Below are 21,465 nucleotides of genomic sequence, written 5' to 3' on the forward strand. Positions count from 1 at the left end.
CTCTCTCTCCTCCTCTCTCTCTCTCCCCCCCCCCCTCAAAATAAATAAATAAACTTAAAAAAAATTCCAGGTTTGTAGGGGTGCCTGGGTGGCTCAATCAATTGAACCTCTGACTCTTGATTTTGGCTCAGGTCATGATCTTACAGACATGAGATTGAGCCCAGTGTCTAGCTCTGCAGTGTGGAGCCTGATTGAGATTCTTTCTCCCTCTCCCTCTGCCCCTCCCCTGCTTGATCGTGCATGCTCTTGCTCTCAAAAAAAAAAAAATTCCACATTTGTAAATACCAGTAAATTCTGCAATAATTTTTTTATATCCAGCATTAAATCTGATCAACTCCAGCAGTTTATTAACAAGCTATGCACATAATGGTCAAGTTTATTCTCTAAAGAAAAAATATTAATAATTAATCATTAGTTTGCACTAAAGCGATAAAGAATGGGAAAAACCAGCAGCTGATAAACTATTTTACATATATAATTTTCACTACTTTTTCTTGCTCATGAATTCATTCTTTAATTGATTCAACTGACTTTTGAGTGCCTAGTATGTGATAAGAGTATTTTATATAACTTTCTATACTGTTCATTTAGACAGTCTGTGATCCCACAAGTCAAAACTATGTAACTTTACCCTTTCTATACCAAATCCAGAATAAATATTAAGGACAGCCTTGCTGATCATAATGATATAAATGATTCTAAATATTTGCCAAGAAGGTAAAACATTTAAAACTATCTCTCTCACAAACTCCCTGAGAGAGTGAAAAGACAAGTTAAAAACTGAGAGAAGGCATTCATAATATAAATATAATATATACAAAAGATTAATGTAAAGAATAAAAAAAACTTCTATAAATCAGTAAGAAAAACAGAAAAATAAGCAAGAGACATGAACAGGAATTTTTCAGTGAAAAGGAAACATAAAGGACCTGTAAACATAAAAAGAAATGTCCTACATCAGTGATAATCTGGAACATGCAAATCAAGACGACAATGAAACAGCATTTTACACTCCTCTGACTTGTAAAAATTAGAAGACAGTATCAAATGTCAGAGGAGATGGATAACCAAAGTACCTTTCATCTCATACATTGCTGATATGAATATAAATCAGTGCCATCATACTGGAAGTTGGGCATTCACTTACCCTGCAAGATGGCAATTCTACCATCAGGTACATAATTAATAGAAACTCTTATATGTATACGATAGGGAAAATGCACAGAATATCCAAAGTAACACTGTTCACCGTTATAAAAACCAGAAAGTAACTAAATGCTCAACAAGGGAGAGTAAGTATTCAAATATCCAACAAGGGAAAAGTTGATGAATATTTTACTCAGTGAGATATTACACAGCAATAAAATGACGGACTATAACAACATGCAATGATATGAAAAAATCAGGAGTCACAGGTGAAAAATCAAGTTCAGAAAGATTATATTAAACACAATTATACAAAAACAACTAAAACTAAAGACATATCTTTTCAAATTATATATCCAGCAAAACTATGTATAAAGCAAGAGAATGAACACAGGATTCAAGTGATCTTCACCTTAGTTAACAAGAAGGTGGAGATAGTTGGGTGGAATGGACAAAAACCACATGTAGGTTAAGTTCCTAGCTTTTTGGGAAGGTGGAGACTGAGTGGTGGTATGTGGGTGCTTATTATAATGATAAACAGATGGATAATTAATCCAATGCAGTGTACCTAAGGATTAATAAAAGGAAAAAAAACCCCAAATTTAATAAAATTTGTTCAATGAAAATTCTTTTTTTTTAATGTTTTATTTATTTCTAGGAGAGAGAGAGAAAGACAGCATGAGCAGGGGAGAGTCAGAGAGAGAGGGAGTCAGACTCTGAAACAGGCTCCAGGCTCTGGGCTGGCAGTCAGCACAGAGCCCGACACGGGGCTCGAACCCACGAACCCCAAGATCATGACCTAAGCGAAAGTCGGACGGTTAACCGACTAAGCCACCCAGGCGCCCCTGTTCAATGAAAATTCTTAAACAGGCAAAACAAGCACCTCCTTAGACAATCACTAAGGAGATGATTGTCAACTACAGGAAAGGGAAAATAATATGATGAGTGTGTAAAACATATTTAATACATGTATGTGTGATATTTAGACATGTAAGTAGGTCTTCGATAATCTAAAATAAATTCCAAATTCTATCACAATTTTCCAGTAAGTTAAGGTGTTTGTGAGTCAGGGAAGCAAAACTTTAACTAGAAAAAGTAAATTACAGCCAAGTTTCTAAAATAGATAGATCCTAATAACATTATATGTTATGCAATTCTATTTTTCAATTTGAGAGAGAGAGAGAGAGAACACACAAGTGGGGAAGAGGGGCAGAGGGAGAGAGAGAATCCTAAGCAGGCTCCATGCTCAGCACAGAGCCTGATGCAGGGCTCAGTCCCATGACCTGAGCAGAAATCAAGAGTCAGACCCTCAAGGAACTGAGCTACCAAGGCAATCCACATTATGTAATTCTTATGTATCAGCTCACCTTTATAACGTGACGCCAACATTTACCTTCAAATCTAAGGTATTTATTATCATCAATATATACTCCTCCCATGCTTTTCTGTTCAATTTTTTTAATGTTTATGCATTTTTGACACACACACACACACACACACACACACACACACACAATGAGCGGGGAAGGGGCAGAGAGAGAGGGAGACACAGAATCTGAAGCAGGCTCCAGGCTCTGAGTTGTCAGCACAGAGCCCGACGCAGAGCTTGAATCCACAAACTGTGAGATCATGACCTGAGCCAAAGTTGGCCACTTAACCAACTGAGACATCCAGGTGCCCCTCTGTTCTTCATTTTAAACATACAAGACTTATATACATAATATTACACAGTTTACTTTTTGTGAGATTACAGAACAAATGTGACAATACCGCTAATTTCAAATAAGGTTTTATTAGATAAAATGAAGAGAAACTAGACACATATCAAGACAAATGTTCTCTATTTTTGCTTTTCTAAGATATTAGAAGCTACTTTTTCATTAGTATGTTTTCCCATTCGAATTTTTAAACATCTTTTTAAAGCTTTTAACTTTCCAACTCTGCTGCCAAGTTTGAGCTCTGATGTGTATCAAAAGTTAATCACATTAAATATTTATGATTTTTTTATAGAGTAAAATAGGTTTTTGAAATATAGTAGACATTTGATAATTGTTTGACACAGTACATCTTACAAGGAATGATGCAGAACTAACCATTTTATTTAAACATCATGTATACATCTGCAAATAACATTGTTTTAAGCGATATTTATCTTTACAAACTACTACTCCACTCTTTTTTTGTTTAAAAGGGGGCACATAGGAATAACTCGATAAAAGGCATAAAAAATCTACTGTTGCCAAAGGTGAAAAGCAAAAAGAAGGGAAGAGCCCAAGGAATAGAATGCAAAGCCCTAGGCTAAACAGACAACACCCAGATGGTGCCCCTCTACCTCTCCATTTTAATTAACATGGATCATTTGTGAAGGTAAATTGTACCAGACTAGAAATAATCTGTATTACACGAGATGACAGAAAAACACAATACATTTGGAACTCATCATTTTGTAACACTAGTTTCAGCACAGACTTTTACCTAAGCAGTCAATAAATATTTGGCAAATTATTTAAAGACAGGCTTTATTCAATAAAGTATGCTGCATTTTATTCAAAGTGACAATAATGAAACTAAGTTGAAAAACCACACTGTATCAAGTTATTATTCAAAGAACTGATGCTATGTATCATTATTGCATATTACTCTGCCCATACTGTACTTCTTCACTTACCTTTTTTCTCAACTGTATCTCAGAGTACTGACTCAAAATCAAAATATTTTGATGTAAAATTGTCAATAAAGCTAGTAAGATCCACATATCTAGAACTAGTGGCAAGAAATTTTAACCTATGGCTACTTCTATCTTAAAATGCTTTGAACCTCTTTTTATTTAATGTTTATTCATTTATTTTGAGAGAGAGAGAAAGAGAGCAGGGGAGGGGCAAAGAGAGAGAAAGACACACACACAAACACAGAGAGAGAGAGAGAGAGAGAGAGAGAGAGAGAGAGAGAGAGAGAGAATATCCCAAGCAAGCACCGTGCTGTCAGCATGGAGCCCAATGCAAGGTTCAAACTCAGGAACCACAAAATCATGACCTGCGCAGACATTGTGGAGCCTGCTTGGGCTTCTGTCTCCCTCTCTCTCTGCACCTTTCCCACTTGCGCACACACGCATGTATGTGCTCACTCACTCAAATAAACTTAAAATACACTGTATGCCTTAAATTTACAAAATATTGTATAACAAATATATCTCAATTAAAAGGGGGGTGGAAACAGGAAATTGATCAAAATGCCATGGGATTTGTAAATTGGAAAAATTTGTCAGTTATCTCTGAGTAACAGGAACTATGAGCACTTTTTACTTTCTTTGTGCTTCACTGTATTTCCAAATATTCTATGATGAACATTATGTTTATAACTTAAAAGAATTGTAAAATCCATCTTACCTATGTTGCTTACTTTCTCATACTGCATTCCTCCAATCCACCCTAAAATCTTAATCCTCCCAACAGAGGGACTTCCTACTTTCCAACATCACTGCAAAATTAGATGTCACCCAATTTCCCACCAAATGGGTAAAATTTGTACATAGGTATAACGTGCAAAAATCCCTTCTGAACTTTTCAAGGGAATATTGTTGGGATAAGGGATTAGAAATGTAAATTTTAAAAAATTACATAATTTCTTAGGGCAATAGTCAATTTCTCTGAGAACAGTCAAAAGACATTTCTCAGCATAGGTGACAAACGGAGGGTGTCTTCTCATCAATGTATTGCATTCCTACTAAGTCCCAAATACATAGCTTGGTTACAGATGAGTTAAAATTTTAAAACAAAGTTTATTTTATGGATAGACTACAAAGAAATGCAAAATCTTTTGGAAGGATTTCAGCCAACATTCAACAACTTTCACCAGAAACAGTAATTGTTAAATGATGAAAACCCGCAAAAAAGTTATTTAGTACTGTTAGTCTCTGTAGACTATTACACCTTATTTCCAACACAAAGCACTGCTAAATTACAGGCTACCAATAGAACACAGAAATCATTTTTCCTTGTTATAGAGGAACCTGACAAGTAGTATAATGTTTAAGGTTAACTCTGGTTAATTACATTTTTGGTCAAGTGACTGAAAATTCACACATCCGTAACATTGAAATGTAAAATATTTATAGGTCCACAGAATTGTGGCAGCTCAGAAAATCGGTACAGTGAGAAACAGCACAGATTGGAGTTTAAACTTAGATTTATACTGTAACCATGAACAATCTACTTAACATTCCTAAACATTCAGTTTCCTGATCTGTTAAATGGAAATAACAACAACCACCTTACTGGATTATAGTAAAGATTAAATAAGGTATATAGAGTACAAAGCACAATGCCTGACATATAATAAATGTTCAATAAATGTTAACTGTACTCTCTTCTACAAAGTAGAAGTTGTATCTTCTCATCTTTATATCCTCCAAAATATGATTGATTTGGTAGATACTCATATGTTTCTTGAAATGAATCCCTATAGTTTAGGGCTAACTCCTTCAACCTTCCACTTGAGCAAGTCACCTTTACCTAAATAAATTCTGCAAGAATGGAATTTAAGATTTTTGGCCCAAAACTTTATTAGGCATTTTGACGAAGATTAATCGCTGATAATCAACATGGTAACTTCATCAGTATGCGATTCAATATTTGTGTCTGTAGTCTATCAAATGACTGTTGTAACCAATATTTTCATTTTGAGTTCTTTATATAGTTTTCATTAATCCAGTTTCCTTAAAAATAAACTTTTAATTTCTTTGGCCCCACAAAAAAATATCTAAGTTTCCACTTCAAATTAAAAAAATCAAGAGAACAGGATAAACCAAGTTACTCATACAAGATAAAAATTAGAAACTGCCAATTAAGTTTATATTTTTAACAGCCTTTTTATTTTTACGATAGTAAATATTCTTCTTTATACAGTGAAGGCCTCTAGCCATCAAAGTTTATGCATACTTCCTTAATGATTCCTTGTTGAATAAGCCTCTTAAATTACTAGCAAAACTTAGAAACATTACTCCATAGATATATTACAGTAATCAATAAGGCAAAACACTATGGTTTCAGGTTTTCTTTGTTTCTTCACAACTAAGGGTTATTAATAACCCAATTCCAACTCAAGTAGTAAAGTATTTCAAATTCTGCAATATAATTTGAAAAATAACTTTAAAATGTTGGATATACAATGTTTCTAAAATTAAGTATCAATTTCATTAAAAGTAGGCTGTAACATGTAACTTTCAGACAAGTATTCTTGAGGTAAGATATGGCAACGTGGCAAAGTAACAGTTTTTAACTACTAAACACCAGTTTAAATTCTGCTGTATAAATTATTATTTAAATACTTAAAATCAGTATATCGGAGAACTACATGTTAATTTCTCAATTTAAATAACTTCAAACAACTTAGATGCTTTTTAAAAACTATTTTTCCAAACAAACTTGATAAGTATTTGGCTACTATCTAATAGTTCCATCACCCAATGAAATAGTAAAACATTTAAACAGATGCATATACAGTACTTGGTGAAGCAAATTTTATCACTATTTATCTTAGATGTTGATATAAATAATGCTCTCAATTAATTTAATACACATAATAAAGTTCATATGCAGTAACTTTATAAAAACTCAGAGTCAAAGGGCACCTGGGTGGTTCAGTTGGTGATGCATACAACTCCTGATTTTGGCTCAGGTCAGGATCTCACAGTTCATGAGTTTGATCCCCACATGGGGCTCTGCACTGACTATGCAGGGCCTGCTTGGGATTCTCTCTCCCCCCCTGTCTCTCTGTTCCTCCGCTGCTTGTGCTCATGCTCCTTCTCTCTCAAAATAAATAAATAAACATTAAAAAATTAAAAATGAAAACAAAAACAAAAATGAGCTGGGAGTCCAATACATCAAGAAAAATGCCCTTGGATATACTTGTCAATTCATAAGATAACAATATAAAATCCATTCCTTTTCTGGAAGAGACTTTTTTTTTTTTAAGTCTAACTTTCCGTGTTCCCCTACTTTGATCCCATTTTTTAAAATAGTCATACTTAAAATTTCTTATTTTTTGACTTGCTTCTTTCTGTCAAAAATTGATCTCATTAAAAATCCCTGTTATATTTTAAAACACATGAAAATATATTTTCAGGTCCAGTGCCAAAATGAGTGTCTTCGATGACAACTTCCTAAAAAATACAAATAAGGATGCCAAATACTTTATAATTTTGAAGAAACTCCATTCAAAGAAAAATGTTCCTGTCCAATCTTCATGGATTTTTCCCAGTCAGAACCGAAGTATGCTTTTCACATCCCAAGACTAGGCAGTGGAAAGCATTTCCAACGTGCCTCAAACAAACTTCATTTTAAAACCTCATGTAAAGTAATTAAAACAATAAATTCCACTCATTTAGCAAATACGGTATGTTGTAACACCTTATAAAAGGCTAAGAGTAACTGGAATACTACATATCAACATGTTCAAAAACATGAAATTCAAAGCTGAATCACAGGATTCCAAATTAGCAACCCTGCATTGGTATACCTTGTTGAAATCTCTACTCCTGTTCAGGAAATGTCAAATATTATAACAATGCCTTCAAACTTACATTTAACTTAATAATAAACCAAGCTTATAAAGGGATCTATTGAAAAATATATTTAAACAGCAAAAAAACAAAAAAAACTAGAAGCAGATGCAATACTTAATCTTGGCATCATCACGAATCAACCCTTCAGGACCTAGATTCAATCTTTTGAAAAAAGAATTAGCTTTTCAATGCACAGAAAGAAATGTAAGTTTATTTTTCTTCTCTTAAAAGTATATTTTTCTTCTATCTCCAATATTCGAATAGCTAACTAACACCTAGAAGACGTTTAGAGTAAAACAAACCAAAATAAATCTTAAGTCAAAAACAAGTAAAAAATTTTAAGCCAGATGGGAACGTCTCTGGAACACTCCAAAGTAATAAAAAATAAACCCAACACAGTAGCGTACTTTTGTACATTCATCATAGACTTAAGGACAAATATCGTGCCTACATCATTAAATAGCCGTAAATGGAAAACAATGATCCTGCTACTCGACATAGACTTAACTAAGGGATCTATTTTGTCCTCATCTGCAGACATGTGGTGCCCAACATTTCCCCTTAGCCTACTGCCTGCCCATTTGTAAACAACTTTTGTAGCTCTTTCTCTGGTGTTCAAACGGGAGGGAAAATGAAAGTCTGAAAAGTATTAGCATCCAAGCTTCCGGATCTGAGTAGGGAGTAACAGACAAGGGGACCATATAGCTATCATCTGGTTTCCAAAAAAAAAACAAAAGAAGAAGAAGAAAGAAAAAGAAAAAGAAAAAGAAAGAAAAGGGGGGGAAAAAAAGAAAAGAGGAACAAAAAAACAGCCTTCATATTAAAGTAAAGAAATCCAGTCACCTGAAGACGGCTAGTGAAGTTAGGCAAGCATTTGGTGAGACACGGGTTTTGTTTTATTTTTTTAACTTGTCTGGGGGCTGGAAGTTATGGGGGCGCTCTTTGTGCGGAGTCCGAGGGGAAGGGGAGGGACGAGAAAACAGCTTGGGAGTCATTNCTAGGGGCGCGGCGGCCGCACTGCGTCCCTGGGCCCCCGACCCCTCGCCAGACTTTCTCCCTCTCTCCGCCAGCGCCTCCCGCCCGGGCCGCGGCCCTTACCTGCAACTCCGTGAGCAGAATCTCCCCCCGTTCGGGGTTGGACGCCATTGCGCTCCGCTTTGGACTCCGCACCTGGCCGCGGCCGCCGCTGGCGAAGGGAGAAGGCGGGACGGGACGCGGGGTGGGGGGTGAGGAGCGGGGAGCGAAAGAAAAAAAAAAAAGCCTAGGGATTCATGGAGGCGCAGCCCCTTCTGGAGGCGCGGCTTATNGCCAGGAGCCGCCTCAAGCTTTTCCGTGCGGGGCGCTGCGGCCGCAGCTGCAGCTCCTCCTGTCGCACCATTTGGCTGTCACTGCGTCGCAAAAGCGGCCTCACTTGGCGGCTGCCAGAACACGTGACTGCGCGGCCTCTACCTCCAGTGGCGAGGGGGAGGTGGGGCGGACCGGACCCCGAGGGCGGGAGCAGCGCGGGGGGCGGGGCGCCTTCCGACCCGGCTCCGCGGCGGCGGCAGCCATTGGACCCAGCCGGGGTGAAAATGAGGGGAAAGGACTGGGCTCGCGTCTCTTGGGAGGCGGGAAGGAGGGGCGGAAAACCACGCCCGCTTTTCTGCTGTGTTTAACGGCCCCACCGTGAACACTCCAACTCGGGAACTTTTCGCAGTTTTTCCTCCCCAGCTCCACTTCTTTTCTCTTGTCGAGGTTTAGGCCTAACGTTAAAGGAACACTAACTCAAACAGTTTCGGGGCTCAAATTTTATTATTCCCCTGCCCCTTATCCACCCAAGCTGTTAATCTTGTCTTTTTCTCTCTCCCACCCCCAGCGCGCCATTCCGACCAGTAAGGTGCACAGCTGACTAAACTGGGGTGTGGTTTGTAGTTTTCAAGAAATGAAAGCGCTCGGGGATCCTTTGCACTCCTCAACGCACAGCATTTAAAATGCATTTTCCCAAGCGCTTAAACCACTATGGTTTGGGCTGTAGAACTCCACCTAAGTACGGGATCTGATTAATTCTTGAATATAAACTGAAGAAGGTGGGACGGATCAGCCCCGCGAATGGAAAAAAGGCCAACTTTGAATGTAGTAAACATCCAAGCTAACCTATGAGTAATTTATAGCTAAGTAGTGTACGTTTTGATTTAAGAAAATGCCAGTGTAGTATTTGGGAATGTCAATAAAGACTCCAACAGGTAGCTTTTGTTTTGTTTCAGCAGTGAATGGGTATTCTAGGCAGCTGCCTAACTTTAGATTGAGGCTGGAATACAATGGCTTTGTTAAAAGCTACTTGGAGAAAGTGTTAGGGGTTATTAAATGAGATGGCTGCTTGAAACGCTTAATAGACATACTTCTCGGGAAACAATATTATGTATTTCTCATACAGTCCATGTGAGATCTGTTAAGCTAATGCTAGGACTCGTGTTTATCTTTTTGTCTTCTCAAGTCTCCTGCGTTAATTTGACAAACATTTATTAAAGATCGAGTTCAATGAGCGCTATGAGTTTCTGAACTCCAACTCACGTGACAAGAAATTTTTCTGGTGTGTATTTTAAAATTTTATAAGTTTTTATATGTTTAATGCATGTCTTTGATTGAAATGATAACTAAAATATATGCAATAGCAACACTTGGAAAAACCAAGAGATAATAAACACTGGTAACTAAGAGCCAGTGTTACAGGCACTGAGGTTACAGCTAAGGTTAAGAGAGTCCTTGTTCCTGGAGTGATTAAATCCTTTGGAGAAGGACTTGTGTCCAAATAAATATGATTCAGTTTAAATATGATACAGTTTTAAATGGTAGGCACAACATGTTAGGGGAGCACTGTATTCAGATATATATGCACATAATGTTAGTGTGCTAAAATATTCATAACAAAATTTATCATTTGAACAGAGTTAAATGTACAGTTCAGTGGCATTAAATGCATGCAGATATATTTTGCTTCTTTTTGCATTACCTTACTCCTGAATGGATTTAACATGGCCGATATGAACATAGTTGGTGCTTAATGATGGAATTAAAAATAGAGTGCCTGGCTGGCTCAGTGAGTAGAGTATGAAACTCGATCTCAGGGTAGTAAGTTTGAGCCCCAGGTTGGGTGTAGAGATTTCTTAAAAATAAAATCTTAAAAAAAATAATTACCCATAGGGCACCTGGTTGGCTCAGTCAGTTAAGCATCAAACTCTTGATCTCAGCTCAGGTCTTGATCTCAGGGGTGTGAGTTCAAGTCCAGCACTGGAGTCTGCACTGGCATGAAGCTTACTGTTAAAAAAAAAAAATTACCTGTGTAAGGACTTAGAAATATAGTCAGTGATGGGGTGCCTGGGTGGCTCAGTCGGTTAAGCATCTGACTTCAGCTCAGGTCATGATCTCATGATTGGTGAGTTCAAGCCCTGAATCCGGCTCTGTGCTGACAGCTAGCTCAGAGCCTAGAACCTGCTCCGGATTCTGTGTCTGACTCTCCTCTGCTCACACTATCTCTCTCTCTCAGAAATAAAATTAAAAAAAAAAAAAAAAGAAATACAGTCAGCAAACATTCTTTTTAAAAATAAATTTAAATATGAGAGAGGATGTTCAATTTTAGCACTCTGGAATTTTAGAACTAGAAAGGACTTAAAATGTCTAGCCTAACTCTTAATGTATGTAAATGAAAATAAGCCATAATTTAGTTAACTAATAGGGAGAATGACAACATTATTACTTAGGAGCAGAGATGGAGACCAGAACCTAAATCTAATTGCCAGTCCTCGGCTTCTTTTCACCTACAGCATGCTACTATAAGTACTTTAAAATAGAATCTTCATTTATACTGCAAAGCATTATAGTCCCTCAATTTTTTTTACAACAGAGACTTCAAACTGTACATATTTCTAGGGTTGTAAAAGTATTGATAGTAATTTTATTTTATATGTTACACGTAAATGTAAGCAACAAATACAAAAAGGTTTTAAACTTATAGGAATTATTTCTGATTATGTATGCTGGGTAAAATAGTGCATACAAAAGGGAGGCCAAGACAATATCAAAACTGCTTGAAACTCTGGAAAATGTGACGGTTTAAACAATAAATTAGTTTAATTTAAGCTAAAAACCACTACTCAGCTCACAGTCCCTGTTTAGAAAAAAAATGTAATAGGGCATGGGACATACTTATCAGAATGAAGCACACTTGAAAAAGTTTTAATGGAAACTTACATCATGTTGACTTAGATGAGTTGTATTTAGTCTCTATTTGCAACTGTTTTTCAGGAATCCTATGTACGTTAGATCCAGATATGTTCTAATGTATATTAACAATTAAGAGGAAAGCTTTGCTGTTGTCATTGTTTTTAACAAATGTCCATGTAAGAAGTTAAAGACCAAAAAATATCTGGACTGTATCACTGGCTATGCAGGTGCCTTTAAAAAATTTTCATAGATGTTGAAAGGTCTTTAAGAGGTTAAAGTGCCCAGGGTGCCTGGTGGCTAAGTGGGTAGAGCATGTACCTCTTGATCTCAGGGTTATGGATCCAAGCCCCATGTTGGGGGTAGAAGTTACTCTAAAAATCTTTGTTTTTTTAATGGAAATGACTGAACATATAGAAACAGTTTCAATTAGTAATAATTAGATACAAAATGTTATTTTATATTTTCCTTTGTAAGTGAGAAGAAATGTTACAGAAAAAGAATTCTAGTAGAACTGAACTTTATTTTGTTGTTGTTAGTTTTGTTCTGTTGGTGACAAACAGACATTCAGATATTCAGATGATAAGGCTACTCTTTTCCCTTAGATCCCAAATGAAATGAGATAAGAACTATATATCCAGGGAGAGAGTTAGAAACCTTTACTTTGTGAGCCATGGTGTTTTTATTGTCTTGTATTTTTTCTTTTCTTTTCTTTTTTTTTTTTTGCTCTTCCTTAACTTTTATTAAAATGTTTTTGAAAATTCTAGCTTATCCCAACAACATTATGGAGAATCAAGGGAAGGATTTTTTGTTTGTTTTGGTTTTGTTTTCAATGTTAGTGTTGATAGAAGAGAGAGTAACCCCTTACCTCCAAGGGATCAAAGTTTCAGACTCCCAAAGGAGAGGCAAAAGTCAGGGAGAGTCAGAACCACTTGGTCACCACGCTTTTCTTCCTTAAGGAACCCTCCATAGGGATTGTTCCTTGTATGGATAAGATAATTTTTTAAAAATATTTTTAGTGTTTTATTCATTTCTAGGAGAGAGAGAGAGAGAGACAGCGTGAGCCAGGGAGGGTCAGAGAGAGAGGGAGACACAGACTCTGAAACAGGCTCCAGGCTCTGAGCTGGCAGTCAGCACAGAGCCCGACGCGGGGCTCGAACCCACGAACTGTGAGATCATGACCTAAGCGAAAGTCGGACGCTTAACCGACTAAGCCACCCAGGCGCCCCTGGATAAGATAATTTTAAGAACAAGATGGTTAAAGTCAGAGTAGAGTCAGCTGTAGTGACTGTCACAGATACTTTTGGGGTGTCTGTTTAGCTTCTTTCCCCTTGGCTGGGAATTTCCTTATCCCCTGAGAAGAAGTCTCTGTAGCCATGTTGATTCGGCTTGATCTAGATCTTTCAGTAAACTATGGGTGGACCACAATAAAACATGTTTAACTTTAGCCAGCAAGATTCTCACTCCAAGAATTTGGAAATAAAATATTGGAATACCGATCAACTGGTGGCGCTGGAGTGGGAGGTGTGGTGGTTCAAGGACTAGAATTACCTTTTTTGTTTTTTTCTTAGAGAAAGAGAGAGTGCATGAGCAGGGTAGAGGAGCAGAGAAACAGAATCTTAAGCAGGCTCCATGCTCAGTGCAAAGCCTGACACAAGGCTTAATCCCACAACCCTTGGATCATGACCTGAGCCCAAATCAAGAGTCGGGCACTCAACAGACTGAGCCATCCAGACTCCCCTAGAATGGTCATATTCTGTCACATGTTAAAAGATGAAGAAAAATCTGGAAAGATAAAAGAAGTCTTTTCTTCCTGTCATTGTAAATATAATGGTTACTAAGGAATACCTGGTTTTTTGTCTTCATGGAACTTATCATTAGTTAAAGAAACATAATGACAAAGGAGGTGAATTCAGGGTACTTTGAACGTAGATCAGACAGTCCTTTCCTCAGTACTTCACACTTAAGCTTTCATCTCACTGCTGAGTAAATGTTAATTGGGCAAAAAAGGGTATAAAGAACTTTCCAAGGAGACAGAATAACATAGATAAAGTTCTAAGGCAGGAGAGAGCGACTTGTGTAAGCACTGAAAGGCTAACCTACCATGCAGGTTATGCTGAATGATTTCAAAAACCTCAATCTCAAAAATCTGCAATATGGTTTATTTATCTCTCATGCTATATGTCACTATGGCTGTGCTCCATGTCATCTTCACACTGAACTCAGGCTGACAGAGTGGTCTCTATCTGGAACACTGTCATGGTCTTGGCAGAAGGAAAAGAAAAGTGGTAAATCCCCCACTGGTTCTTAAAGTGTGTGCTCACATTTCACTTTCACTTTTCATCAGCAAAACCTTTGCCATTCCTGAGAGTAACAAGGGGCAGGGTTATATAATCCTCTGACAGAGAGGGACATAATAATCAAGGGCACTGGATGTGGGTGAAGAGTAATCCAGTTCCATACCATGTTTAAGATTTTGATATTTGTCCTAGGAGCAATAGAAAACCACTGAATACATTTTACATTTAAAAAAAAAAAACCTCTCTCTGGCTGTAATGAGAACAACATATTAGAAATGGACAAGAGTGGATTTGGAGAGAAAAATTAGGAGGTCACTTCAGTTTTCCAGGCAAAAAAGGATAGTAGTACTTTATAATAGGATCATGGCACTGGAAATGGAGAGAAGCCAACAAATGTAAAACACAGGAGGATCTAATGATGTGCAAAGAGAAGCAGTGGTAAGAGATTATGTAATCCTAGGGTGGTGGAAGAAATGTAGCTGAATTGGCTTCTGAGGTCTTACCATTTGCTGGCTCGTCTTCTGGCAAGTCCAGCTACTCTTCTCTGTTTGTTCTTGGGTTTTCCGGAGTCTCCTAATGAGTCTCCCTCTTTGTTTAAATGTGTGTGTGTGTGCTCAAGCAAACAGCCCTAAATAAGCCATTGAGCCAAGGTGAGAACCATCAGTGGAAAGTGATATCACTGCTCTGGCTACACCTTAGAAGGAGGTAGAGTAGTTTAACTTGTGTTGTCTCCTCTTCCAATGATTCCTTCGCTACCCAGTCTGTTTATCACTCCCCCAAAGACCCTGACACAAAGACCCTGATACTGGTAAAGGTACAAATTATAAACAAGTATATATTAAACCTGATATGAACCTTCCCACAACACTTTCCTGATACATCTATTTGAGCACTTATATTTCATCATGGAGTCTTGTAAACAATCTTGTTTTTCTGATAGACTTAAAGCTACTAGAAAGCGTTCATGTATCTTATGTGGCCTATAATAGTATCTCTTGTGTGCGTTTCTGTATGTTTTACAGCTAGGAATTCCCCTGTCCCTTGGAAAATTAGAAAAGCTTGTTTCATAGCCTCTAAAGTCAAGCCTCTGTTTCCCCAATTCAATTTTTGGGACTGTGACAGATTATTTACACATGCTTCCCTGCTTCTCTCTCCCTATAACATACCCCCACAACACTCCCCCCACTGCTTATGTCCCTTGGTTATGCCTATATTGATATGAACCTGAAGCTAAAGCCATGATCAGTTACCCAATACCAACTGTCATCAAGTATTTGTGAATTAATTATTAACTTTGACCAAAGATTTAAGACCAGTCACACTATAGGATGTGATACCTTTCACCTTGAAGCTGAGCCTACCTCTCTTTTTCCACCCTCAACAGGTTAATAAGCAAATTCTATTTCTTTCCTAGACTGTTACAGTTTGACTATACTCAGGTTCTTCTGATTTTTAACTGTTATTACAAATAAGGTTGTTTGGGGTGCCTTGGTGGTTCAGTCCGTTAAGTGACCTCAGCTCAGGTCATGACCTCAAGGTTTATGGTTTTGCTCCCCACATTGGGCTCTCTGCTATCAGCACAGAGCCTGCTTTAGATCCTCTGTCTCCCTCTCTCTCTCTCTGCCCTTCCCCTGCTGTGTGTGCACATGTGTGTTCTCTCTCTCAAAATTAAAATAAAACATTAGAAAAAAAAAAAGATTGGAAAGTTCTGCCCCAAATCTGCATGTTCTCCTGAAAGGGATAGCAGAAAATACTATTTTCCTAGCTTGGTACCTAATCACCAGATGAATGGTAACATTTTGAGTTTTTAAGTAATGAAAAGGTAAGCTTTTAACAACCATTGAGAAGTTAAACTTTTTATGTTAACGCTCAGGAACCATTTATACTCCTAAAAAGTATCAGACTCCAGGGGCTGATACTTGGTGGCTCAGTTAAGTGGTGGCTTAAGTTAAGTGTCTGACTTCAGCTCAGGTCATGATCTCATGGTTTGTGGGTTTGAGTCCCATGTTGGGCTCTGGGCTGACATCTCAGATCCTGGAGCCTGCTTCAGATTCTGTGTCTCCTTCTCTCTCTGCCCCTATGCTGCTTGTGCTCTGTCTCTCTTTCTCTCTCAAAAATAAACATTAAAAAAAATGATAGAACTCCAGAGAGATTTTGTTTTTATGGGTTATGTCTTCTGATGTTCACTGTACCAGAAGGTAAAATTGAAGAATTTTTAAAATATTTATTTTTGAGAGAGTGCAAGGGTGGGGGAGGGGAGAGAGAGAGAGAGAGAGAGAATCAAAGCAAGCTCCAGGCTCTGAGCTGAGTGAAAAGGCAAGTAACATCTTAGTATGGTGAAAATAAATTTTATTTTTCAGATCCCGTGACCACACTTTGAGAACTGCTGTTCTAACCTAGAAGGCTGGGCTCCCTCTGATGATTCTGGATTAATAAAGTTTCACTACATGTGAATATGGGAATGTGATCGCTGTACGTCCAGAGGTTAAGATCTACTACCATGCCAAAATAATTACAAGGTTTGGGCTTTTGTTTGAAACATTGGTGTGGCACACGAGACATTTCAGCTGTCCTTGTCAAAATGAAAAAAAAAAAAAAGCCCACCAAAAACCAAAAACAAACATAGGCATGAAAAAGTTTATGTAAAACCTGACTGTTTTAGTACTAGTGCTTCCTTTAGAGGAAACCTCTTTTGCAACTGTGAATAGTGATAAAAATTAATAAGTACAAAGAAGCTGTACATAGGTCATACTATACATTTTAAAGGGTTAGTCCCTGGTGGGTGACAGGGAGGTAGTTTTCCTAGTCATTTCTTAAGCACTCCACAGTTACTCAATAATGTATATCTACTATCTGAATTAGGGTAAAGCTAAACTTTTGTAATGAAGAGCCTCCAAGAGATTTATTATTCTGTCACATAAGAGGATGGCACAAGGTAAGCAATCCAAGTCATCAGACTGACTCTGCTCCATGAAGCCATCCAAGGGCCCAGGTTCTTTCTGTCTTACTGTTGTACTATCTGCTTTGGCATTATTCTCAACTACATGGTTGAAGCTGGATCAAGGAACTCCATGATCTACCTTTAGGAAAGGAAAAGAGAGAACGGGGATCTAATGTCCCATGTTTTAAGGCCCAGGCTCAAAATTAGTACACATCATTTTTGCTCCCGTATCATTGTGGAAACATCCTCATTTGACTACATCTAGCTTCAAGTGAGGCTGAGAAATGTGCTTTCTATCTGGTCATGGTCCACAAAACAACTTATTTACAAGAGAGGCAAGGTGGACATTGATGGACAATTCACAATATCCATCACATAGCCATTTTAGTCAATGAGTTTTGCAATCTGCAAAGTATTCTACTTCTCAAACATGAATATGCAAGCTCCAAATCTATATCAGATTCTCTAGGTCCTAGAGTAAATATATTCGTTGTGTCAGTTAAAAAAAGAAAAGACCATGAGTTTTTTTTTTTTTTTAACACTCAGAGCAAGTGTTCCTATGTTTAAATGATTGCTGTCTTAGAATATTCCCTGCAAAGTTTCTTAGAACACAACTGCTATTCTCTGAGAAGCCAAACCATCATAGTGAGGACATATGTAGGTGTTATGCTCAAGAGTTCCCGCTGAGCCCAGCTTTCAAGCCATCCCAACCCAGGCACCAGACAGGTGAGTGAAGAAGCTATCTTGGTAACAGACCTTCCCTTCTCAGCCATTCTAGCCCCCATCCATTCAAGTCACCAGATGTTAGAATCATCCTATTTGAGACCACAGACATCATAGAGGGAAACAAACAATCCCTGATATGCCCTGTCTAAATTCCCAAACCAAATTTGTGAGCATAATAAAATGGTTTGTTTGTTTTAGACATAGGGGGAACGATAGATATACATGGTAACTGAAATTGGAACATACATTCCAAGCTGGATATTTAGATAAGCTCCTTTCCCAAACTTGTCACTAATAGATTTTTTCTGAAATATTTAGTTGAAATTCTCCAAATGAATTAAAGTTTAGCTTTTCTAATCTATTCACTCATTTGACAATATTTATGGACTACCTGTAGTTTACTGGGGTTGTATCTATAAACTGCATGCCTTAGGACCCAATTATATTCATTCTTCTGTTTCCCAAGTAGATTTTAAGCTTCTTGAGTGATAAAAATAATATATCAGACTTGTATAATCTCCACAGCATTTAGTAAATGTAAAGCTCATTATAGGTAGAAAGTACTTAGTGAGAACTTGCTTGATTGATAATAATTTTTTAATTTATAGTAAACATATATATATGTTCCCATTTTTCATGTTCACATTTTATTCAGGTATTCAGTTTATTTAGGCATGGCTGAAAACACGTGTATTTTCTAATTAAAAATAAGAACTGCTAGTTATAAGTACTTATAAAATATAAAGATAGCTTTAAAATATGTCACTTTATAATGATTCTTATGAAGGGTTGCCTATTAAAGATGCTATTTTGGAAAAGAGTATTATAGTCATTTGCATATATATTTTTATATGCTGGTAGTTCACATGATGTGTGTATTACTTTTACAGTTTAACTGTAAGCCTCTCACCAAATGAAATTTTATTTTTAAAGTATCTTATCACCACACACACATGCAAGCAGTTTGAATGGTGTAAAATATAAGATCCACATTTCAATTGCTTTAGTGTGTTGCCTATCATGACAAGAGCTTCCTAAAGTTCTTCTTTATTAGAGCAAAATGCAGATGATTCAAATACCATGCTTCAGCTGCCTTCATCATTTGAATGAGATAAACTCTCAGCAAGATGTATTCAAGAAACCATGGTTCAAACTGTGTTATCCTGCTATAAAGCAATCTGCTAAACATTTCTGAAGCAATTTAGACAGCTGTGACTTAGTTGCAAACAATGTGGACACTTAATCTATTGACTTGAAATTGGGGCTGTGAAAGATATTCTAGAGTTTTCTCACGAGTTCATTTTCTACAGAGAAAAATGCTTCCTATTTTTTACATGCTAAGAATGCAAAGCTAAAACCTGTAGTAAAACTGGGGCACCTGGGTGGCTCAGTTGGTTAACTGTCCGATTTCGGCTCAGGTCATGACCTTGACCTCCGGTCATGAGCCCACGTCGGGCTCTCTGCTGACAGCTCAGAGTCTGGAGTCTGCTTCAGATTCTGTCTCTCCCTCTCTCTCTGTTCCTGTCCCGCTCACACTGTCTCTCTCTCTCTCTCAAAAATAAATGAAGATTTAAAATTTTTTTAAAAAACTATAATAAAAGAATGAAAATGATTGACCTTACAAATTAACTTTTATTAAAGGCTGTATAGGATTATAGGTATAACGATATTATTTCACCTATTGTAAGTATCAACATACTTTAAGGGCTTTTGCTCAAAAGGGTATGACATGCTTTTAAACTTGTTCTGGGTTATATTTATCTTAGTATAAATTCACGGATTTTGGTCAATGGTTTGCCTATATTATCAACATCCTTTTTCTTCACTGTTTTCTTATGTTGATAAACTCTGTATTTGGAGTAAATAATTACTCACCCAAGAAATGGCATGCCTTCCTGATTTGAAAAACATATTAAAAATAATTTAAAATAATTTTCATATATGTATATATTAGAATTAGATTAATTGGATGATTTATTTAGCTCTGTGCAGCAAGTGTCAATTTGTTTACATGTGATCCAAATTTAATTTTCTTAAATATCAAGGGAATGCATTTGGGCCTCATTTACCTCTTCATCTGAGTTATCTTGTGGATCTAGTCAATATGATAAGCCATGGTACAGAAAAAGAAGTTCATTTACACTTCCAACAGACAGAGTTTAAGACTTGAGCTCTAGGGGGGCACCTGGGTGGCTCAGTCGGCTAAGCGTCTGATTTTGGCTCAGGTCATGATCTCATGGTTTGTGGCTTCGAGCCCTGTGTTGGGCTCTGTGCTGACAGCTAGCTCAGAGCCTGAAGCCTGCTTCTGATTCTGTGTCTCCCTCTCTCTGAGCCTTTGCTGCTCACACTGCCTCTCTCTCACTCTCAGAAATAAATAAAAAACATAAAAAAAATGCAGACCTTTAGTTTTAGTTCAAATTGCCCCTATAATTTTACTGTTGTTGCATTTACCCGATTGTGTTGCAGTATTTTGTACTTCTCAGTCTGACCATATTGGCATCTGTTTAACTGAGCCACAAATAGCAAAATAGTAAAGAACAAAGAAACAAAAGATGAAACAACAGTAGAACGTAGGTGTTAAATAGAACGCACATTCAATTTTACCTCCCTCTAGGGAACCTATAGCAGCTCTAAGTTTGACTCCCTAAAACTGAAGTGAAGATTCTCTTTCTGTCTACCTGTTTGCCTTGGTGATTATACTTACTGGACCCAACCAGTATTAATTGGACAAAATGTAACTTGTTTTGACAAACAAGTTGTCATGTATGTGTATTTGCATGGGTCAAATACATTTTTATGTTAATAGTAATGATGATATTATTGTTACAACAGTAAGCATTTATGTCAAGTAGTATTCTAAATGCTTTATATTTTAACCTCCCAAGAACCCTATAAAGTACTACTAGTATTTACATTTTATAGGCAAGGAAACAAACACGGAAGGGTTAAGTGAAATGCCCAAAGCTTCAATGCTATAAGAGACAGAACCAGGATTAACAGCTGCCTGGCTCCAGAGTCTATACCCTCTGGACAGATACAACTATGAACACCAAATCCATTCATTAATGGGCTGAGGCAGAAGACATCGACGGAAACCTGACAAACAAGAGTGAGGCAGTTCCTAGGAAAATAGGATTTGAGACATCATTATATTAATTATTATTTATACTATTATTATATATTATATTAATTATATTATATATTAATTAATTATATTAATTCTACATTTTCTGTCATGTCCTCAACTAGAGTGGACACCACATTGAATACTTCCTTAGGTTATTCTCTTTTCCCTGTTACACCTACTCATAGTAGTCATTCAAAAGTTGTATGCTGATTCATTGTCTAGGAAGGCCTGGGACCTTTTGGAGCTAGAAGACAACAAATAAGGAAAAAGTCAAGAACCTTACTTTTTGACCTCAGACCCAGCGGTCCGGTCTCAGGGCTAGGTTTCAGATAAATGAGACCGTTCTTTGAAGACTCACCTAATATTTATTGACTACATACTCCTTTATAGTAATAAAATTTTCCTCTTTGATAACATGCAGCAAAACTCCTATTTATATGTGATTTGGGGGGATAAGATTACAACC

The 21,465-nt window shown here is 37.2% G+C and overlaps 1 protein-coding gene and 1 long non-coding RNA gene across 2 annotated transcripts in view; one reads left to right on the plus strand and one right to left on the minus strand.

Annotated features, from left to right (window-relative positions):
* The window catches only part of PKN2 (protein kinase N2), a 138,243-nt gene extending 129,236 nt beyond the window's left edge, over positions 1-9,007 (minus strand). Inside the window, exon 1 of the mRNA XM_077746092.1 lies at positions 8,807-9,007. Coding sequence (XP_077602218.1) covers positions 8,807-8,854 — 48 coding nt within the window. The 5' untranslated portion in view covers positions 8,855-9,007. The remainder of the gene's footprint in view (positions 1-8,806) is intronic.
* Positions 9,008-9,208: 201 nt separating this feature from the next.
* On the plus strand, positions 9,209-16,701 carry LOC144216608 (uncharacterized). Its single transcript, XR_013330698.1, has 3 exons — positions 9,209-9,273; positions 10,182-10,277; positions 16,566-16,701. It is a non-coding gene; the product is annotated as an uncharacterized LOC144216608 (long non-coding RNA).
* The last annotated feature ends 4,764 nt before the right edge of the window (positions 16,702-21,465 follow it).

Source organism: Crocuta crocuta, unplaced genomic scaffold (assembly GCF_008692635.1).
Source record: "Crocuta crocuta isolate KB4526 unplaced genomic scaffold, BGI_CrCroc_1.0 scaffold48, whole genome shotgun sequence".
NCBI lineage: Eukaryota > Metazoa > Chordata > Mammalia > Carnivora > Hyaenidae > Crocuta > Crocuta crocuta.